This window comes from Pteropus alecto, unplaced genomic scaffold, assembly GCF_000325575.1.
Source record: "Pteropus alecto unplaced genomic scaffold, ASM32557v1 scaffold14, whole genome shotgun sequence".
Lineage (NCBI taxonomy): Eukaryota > Metazoa > Chordata > Mammalia > Chiroptera > Pteropodidae > Pteropus > Pteropus alecto.
In genome coordinates, this window is record NW_006436810.1 from 13,869,542 (window position 1) to 13,876,682 (window position 7,141).

Here is a 7,141-nt window from a genome sequence, read left to right on the forward strand (position 1 = left end):
CTTTGATGCCAAGTCATATATACGCTGATGGCCGTAACACGCAGACCTCCCCAAACAATATGTGTTTTGGCATTTCCTCGATTTCTACATACCAAGCATCCCATAATATGGAAATGAGCCACGCTCCCCCAAACTCAGAAGTCCCCACGAGGAAGCTGTTCACGCAGGAGTGAATTCACAAGCAGGTGGCGCACTGGATACAGCTTAGAGAACGGGGCAGGAAGGCCTTACGAGGGGAAAGAGAAAAACCATGGGCACCGGCGCTCAGCTCCTCCTGTCCCAACCCCGCCCTGCTCCTCACCAACTGCAGAGAGCGGGGTAAGGCCCACGGCCTCTCCACACCTCAAGTGTTCTATGAAATGATAATAACGCCAATCTTATCACGGGATTATTATGAGAACGACTCAAGGGGATAAAGTGTGACGGCACGTGGCCTGACACGAAGCACACAACACGCGTGAATCGGTGTCAGCTTGTAGAAGCGGCAGTCACAGGAAGACAGTCAAGCCAGTGGACCTTACTGAATGCCACCAAAGAGAAGATTAATGTTTTTAAGATGCTTGTAGCCTAAGGATGAGGTAGCAAATACCACACCAATCCCTTTAAGAAAACATGACATATAAAAACCTGTACTTACACAGATAAATACCGTGAATAGCACGCCTTGAAGGAGCCTTTGTTTTATAGGTTCTCCAGTCATTCCCTTTCCTAGTAAACACTGATGCATTTAAATCATGATTAGAGTTACAATAATGGGTTTAAAATATTATCGGAATGAATCTATCACTTAAAGCTATTTGCCATTTGGAGCTGGCAAAAACAATTTAGTGGGTCAAAATCATCATCCTTTTTTTAATGAAATAGAATAGAACAGAAAACAGTTCGCTGTGTAGCACGTGGCATCAGAGTACTACTCTGTGGACGCACACACGCAAGTGCACAAACATGCACACACGCAGGCGCACACACGTGCACGTATGTACACAGAGTACGTGTCTGTGTGCTGAGCACCAGGCTGCAACGTGATGTTTACTTCTCACTGTGGCTCACGGTCAAGAAGAACAAACGCCACCGACTTATTAACTCAAGGCCGAGACCTGTGGTGGCGACAGAGAAAAACAACGATCTCCCCCTGAAGTGAAAACACACACACATCAGCCGGCTTTTCCACAGTCACCTGGACGACGCCGCGTCCCAGTCCTGGCCGTCCCCTCTGGGTCGCTGGCCTGTGCGTCCAACCACAGAAGGCCGGGGGCTGCTGCTCCCTGGAGAAGGGTTCTGAGAGGGATGAGTAACTCTCGCTTCATGACAATAAGACAAAGAAGAATTCTGGGAAACTGTGTCTGCAGAGAAAAAAGAAAAAAATTATCCCTTAGTAGAAACGGATTACTCATTATGTAGTATTTCTAACAAAATTAAGATAGCAGAAACGCCTCTGTAGGAATAAAAACAAAAGTAAAGGTCGACCTCTTCTGAAAGTACTCACTCCGCACGCTGAAGCTTCCATCTAACGAACCTCATTAACAAACCTCCCCTCAGCACTGCCACCCGCAACATTACAGACGCCAAGGCAGACGCCAGGTCACGCACACCCCTGCTTAGACGCGCCAAGAAACCCAACCTCAAACCACCTACAAAAACTAACTCCAGGTGGGTCGACAACCTAAATACGAGGTAAAATCATGGAGCTCTTAGAAGAAAATACAGGGGTAAATCTTCACGACCTTGGATTTGGCAATGGAGTTTTAGATGTGACACCAAAAGCACAAACGACCAAAGAAAACATAGGTAAATTGGACTTCGTCAAAATTAAAAACTTCCGTCCATCAAAGAATATATATTATCAAGAAAGTGAAAACCTATAGAATGAAAGAAAGTGTTTGCAAGTCATATATATCCAGGCCACATAAAGAAGTCCTAAAACTCAACGGAACCCAATTTAAAATGGGTGAAGGACCCTATAACAGACATTTCTGCAAAGAAGGTACAAGAATGGCCAATAAGCACATGGGAAGCCACTCGGGGAAAACAGCCACCCATCAGCAGTCATCAGGGAAGCACGAATGGAAACCGCGATGACGTGTCCCTTCGCGCCTCTAGGATGACCAGGGTTAGCGGAAGGAAAAGAGCAAGTGTCAGCAAGGCTGTGGGGAAGTTCGGAGCCTCACGCCATGCTGGTGGGGACGCAAAGTGGTGAGCCACTGAGAACGGTATGGCCGCCCTCAGAAAGCTAGACAGAGAACTAACCAGAGACCGAGCGGTCGCACCCTTAGGTACAGACCCGAAAGGCTGAAACCAGGGGCTTGGACGGATGGGTCTGCTCACAATAACCGAAAGGTGGGAACGACGTAGCTCCAACACATGAACGGATAAACAACATGCAGTCTGTACGTACCACGGCACGTCATTCACCCACCAAAAGGAAGGAAGGCTGCCACACGCGACGGCACGGACAAACCTTGAAACCATTCCACTAAGTGACGTAAGCCGGACACAAAAGGACAAATGTTGTATGATTCCACCTGTATGAGGTACGCTAGTAACGCAAAGCATACGTATCCAAATAACACAAGGTAAGTGAGACTCTCGACAAAATGGGGACTAACTGTGAAGCATGATCACGAACGGTCACTGTCATTTAACAGTGCCTAAGCGCACAGAAATCCTAAATTGTCCGCAGTTTTGACTAGTACTCTACTTGGCCATTAGGTGGTGCTTTTTCCCTGCAAAGTCGGGAACTACGATCACGTAATACTCTGACTATATCACAAGTTGCGTAGTTTCCATAAAATACAAATCGGTATTTTTCAACCCAAACAATTAACACAACATATAAGCTGCTGAAATACCCAAAGTCCCACATGAATAGCTGGACTCTGAATCCTAGTCCCTAACTTCCAACACCTCTCCGCACGGAAGTGAAAGAAATGCCCTGCAAATGTTCCTCATCAAAGAAAGAGAGAGAGAGAGAATGGACTGGCTCAGGAATGACTGTCATTCAGTTTGTTTTCAAAGGTGATCATTTAAGGAATGGGGAGTCTACCCTGCGAAACTTTAGATCAGTACGCCCTAACGGAAAGTGTAATGGGGTTCTCGGAAGCATCTGCAAACACCGCCCGTGACTAACACGTAAATACACATAAGTACCTTGTTTACTAGAGAAGAAACCTGGATCTCGGTGAAAGTTAAGTCTGTTCCTTAAACACACGCTCAGCTGCTGCAAGCAGGACAGCGACTGAAGTGCCAGACGGTGCTCGGCGTCCCCCGCGAAGGCCGGTTTCAGCAGAGAGAAAAGGCTCTGAAGGGAAGAGCAATGAAAACGATCAAGGGGGCAAAGATCACTGAGGTCAAATGAGCCATCGAGGAAATAAGTGGCCAAATTTTACAAACCATAAGAAACAGAAATGGGCAAAAATGTTTTAGCATAATGCAAGATGGTTCGTCAAAATAAGATAAAATTTAAATAGAGTCAGCGGTGCCTCAATCTAAAACCTGTTAGGTGACACCAATTCTGAGAGGACACGGGAATTGTTCCCCACTCGGGATGTTACGTTTCACAGGCCTTTTTCAAAATCACATTAAGGCTTCTGCATCGCAAACAGCCAAATCATTCTGCCACGTCTGCTGATGCACAGCTCCTCCTCTGCCATCACTGGCAGCGGGGACACGACGGGTTAAGAGGTGGCAGGCCGTGACAGACCTCTCAGCCCTGGGACGGAGAGCGAGGGTGCTGGGCACTACCAGGTGTGCCACAGCCCACCTGTGCAGGGGCCGCAACCCCCAGCCTGGGCCCCGAGGTGTCCACCGTGCGAGCGGCACCGGACCACAGAGGACCTGTCTCCACTGCTCGCCACTGCCACATTCCCACGGCGCAGAGCGCTGCGCCTCGTACACACTGCACTCGCAAAGGGAGATGTCACTCTGAATGGCAAGAGGGTCACCACTGCCCGGCCTCGGTTTCCCCAGCCTTGATTGCCTTCAGGGGACTCAGATGGCAAATCAGGGCGGTCCACCTGGACTGCGTGTGTCAAAGGGGCCCACCTCCCGTCAGAAGAACCAGCGCTACCCAAAAAAGTCAGAGGGTAAGGGGTCTAGACGAATACTTCATTCTTCAAACACAGTCGTGCGCACTTCCTGCCTAAGGACCGCGGCGTTGCAAAATTTTCAGGGCTACGAGTTCTGTATTTCAAAATCCAAATCAATCCCCGCAGACGCTCACCTGAACGACTTTGGGCCTCTGAAGGAAAATCTCGGCGGGAAAGTCCTGCATGATGACGGCCTTCAACAGCTCGCAGGTGTTCCAGATCAGAGTGTGGTTGCTGCTGCGGAGCGAGCTGCAAACACAGGGTTCTTTATTCGCAGAGTTTCCGTGTGCCAGGTCCTGACAACCTAGTGGCCTGACTCGTTCACACCTTCACCTCTCAGCTGACACGTCCCTTCCCCGGGGAGGCCCTCCTGGACCTTGGCCTGATCAGTGAACAGCCCTGGGGTAGGCGCTTCTTCCACAGGCCCATGCTGTATTCAGCACTACGGGAACCGCGTGTGACTTTGTGCCCCCACTAGACCCTCGAGAGCAGGGACTACACGGTCGCCCAGGGACTATCACAATGATACAAAATGACGTTAATGAGACCAAAGGGCACAGGATTCAATGAAATCAGCCAAATGAATTAAGACAGTAAAAAATAAAAGTATAGAGGTAAATTCTAGTAATTAAGATTCCTTACTGCTCTTCCTTATTCCAGGTGAATCAAGCTGGGGCTCCCCCCTTACCCCATACAGAGGACACCCCACAAATTCTCAGACAATATCTACCCTCCTAGGGATGTAGGAGTTGTTTGCCCCCACCCCGCTGCCACCACAAGAAACAAAAGCCCAGCTCCAGCCCACCACCCACAGGTGTGCCCTAGAGACCGTCTCCCCCCCTTAGGGACCGACGGGGCCTGACCGACCACTCCCGTCCTGCCCCTTTCCCACGCGCACGTGGCCTCTTCAATATGTTGTTTCTGAGGCCTAGAAGTGTCATCATCAAAAGTCACTTAATAGCAACCTCCTGTCTCAGGCCCTAACTCTAGCAAGTTGGTCTTTATTTTCCAGATTCTCACCAAAAAAAAAAAAAAAAAAGACAACTCAATTGATGAGGCATTCACAGAAATTAGTTTCAGCAAAAAAGGAAACTAGACATCAACACACCCTCCAAACGTCTACATATCAGCTCTCTACTTGTGGGGTAATGACCAATGTCCACCCATTACATATGAGTGGTCCCCAACCTTATCACAGAGCCTACGTTTTCAAATATATTGTCTACCAAAAATACTGCATTTATGTTTAATTTTTCCATTTTTATTAAGCAAAGACATAGCAATGGCCAATCAGAGAATGTGGTCAAGAAGAGATGACTCATGTCACCAAGGAGCACACAAGATTCCAACCACAAAAAAGAAACTCAATGTGTGGCCTGATTATGGGCAAACAGAAATTTGCTGGCTTGCTTTCTGAAATACTGAGAATCGCTCATATATTCCCATTACTACCTTGCACAGCCTCTTTGTATCTTTTTGACTTGTGACAATGTGCAGAATTAACAACCAAATTTAATGGCTATAAATGAATCAAAATGCCTGAAATACATCAGGCATTGTACCTTTCATTAGAGGACAGGACATGTCTGTCAGTTGTGGTCAGGGGCAGCCAAGGAAATGTAGAAAACTTCAAACACTTCACAGTCTGATTCACTGTAAATGGAAGAGCAGAACTTAACCATCAAAGAAGACAATGATGACAGATTCACAACGTGGAGTAAAGCGTCACCTTTAAAACAAGTCACCAAATAAAGCCACATTTTACACTAACGTGAAACACACCAGACAAGGTCAACTGCAAGCCCACCCTTTCACGGGAAGAACAGCTGTCTCTTCTCAAGCAAGACTTACACGTTATTGTCAGAAGAGCATTCAACACAAACCTGGATCGAATGACATTTTCCATTTTACTGGCTGATCAGAACATAGAGCTTAAATTCAACATAAAAGCAACTGCATTTGAGATAACTTTAATTGTAGAAATTAAAAACGACATAAACATGATCATATGCTATATTTAGTCATGTTCAAATATCCTCAATGGTGTCAGGTGTTTAAAGCTCTTTGCAGATGACAGATCAACTATCAGTGTGCAAAGAAGATTAAAAGAAATCTGAGAAACCAACACAATTTTAAACTAATGCTGTTCAAATTAGTTTTAACAGGCCCCCCCGCCCCAGGCTTATTGAGGTATAACGGACATAGAACATCGTATAAGCGTGAGCCGTACAACGTGATAACTTTCATGCACTTATATACTCCACATGGCGATCAAATAGGCAGCATCTTCACCCTCTCACACGACTGCCAACTTTTTCTTGTGGTGAGAACATTAAGATCTATTCTCTTAGTATTTTAACAGATCTTATATTGAACAAGTTAAGGTGGTAACAATGAGAAATCTACATAAGCCCTTCCAAATGACAAAGTCTTTCTGCCAAATGCTTTGAAAAGAGCATGGAATCGTTTAATTCAAATACCAGTATTATTAATTTCCCAAATAAAGCACAGTTGCTTCTTTTGAAAATGCTAAAACAGGGTTTCCTTTCTCAGGGCAAAGCAAAAGGCATGTACTGTACATTACAGTACAGAAAACTGTGTCCAGAGTAAGCCACACCATCAATCCACGGGCTGCAACTCACACAAAGAAGCATGACCATCTCAAGTGTCCTATTGTTTTCCACAGCTTCACTCAAATACCCCTGTTCCCAGCCCTGGAGATACCTGCTCCCTTCACAGGCCTCTCAGAGGCACTCGAGGAAGCCTCCCAGGCACAAGCACAAAGAACTACCGCCCCCAAACCAAAGCTCCCTAAAGCCTAGCGAAACTTTTCCAGAAAGGAAAGGTAAAGTATTTTAATAGCTAAACAAGTTTTCTGTTCTTTCTTATGTTGTAATTCAACCTGAGAGTTTCTACAGAACTTTCTAATACCAGAGGGCTTCCAACTGGGTTGAGTTGAATCCCTGGCATCAGCAAATACATTGCTGAACACGACCTCTTCAATTCAACTTCGCAGGCGATAAAGTGTGAAGTCCACGCTTACTTAATCTTATCTT

General features: G+C 46.3%; 1 protein-coding gene across 5 annotated transcripts in view; it reads right to left on the reverse strand.

The window, feature by feature from the left end:
• The window catches only part of RTTN (rotatin), a 114,591-nt gene that overhangs the window by 103,355 nt on the left and 4,095 nt on the right, over nt 1-7,141 (reverse strand). For all 5 annotated transcript variants that reach the window (XR_001517065.2, XM_015590825.2, XM_006913734.3 and 2 more), the window contains exons 5-8: nt 5,648-5,738; nt 4,220-4,334; nt 3,148-3,298; nt 1,178-1,343 (exon numbers count right to left, since the gene is read on the reverse strand). Coding sequence is in view for 4 of the 5 variants with exons in the window: in XM_015590825.2 (XP_015446311.1) it covers nt 1,178-1,343; nt 3,148-3,298; nt 4,220-4,334; nt 5,648-5,738 (523 nt within the window). In the remaining variant the exon portion in view is untranslated. The remainder of the gene's footprint in view (nt 1-1,177; nt 1,344-3,147; nt 3,299-4,219; nt 4,335-5,647; nt 5,739-7,141) is intronic.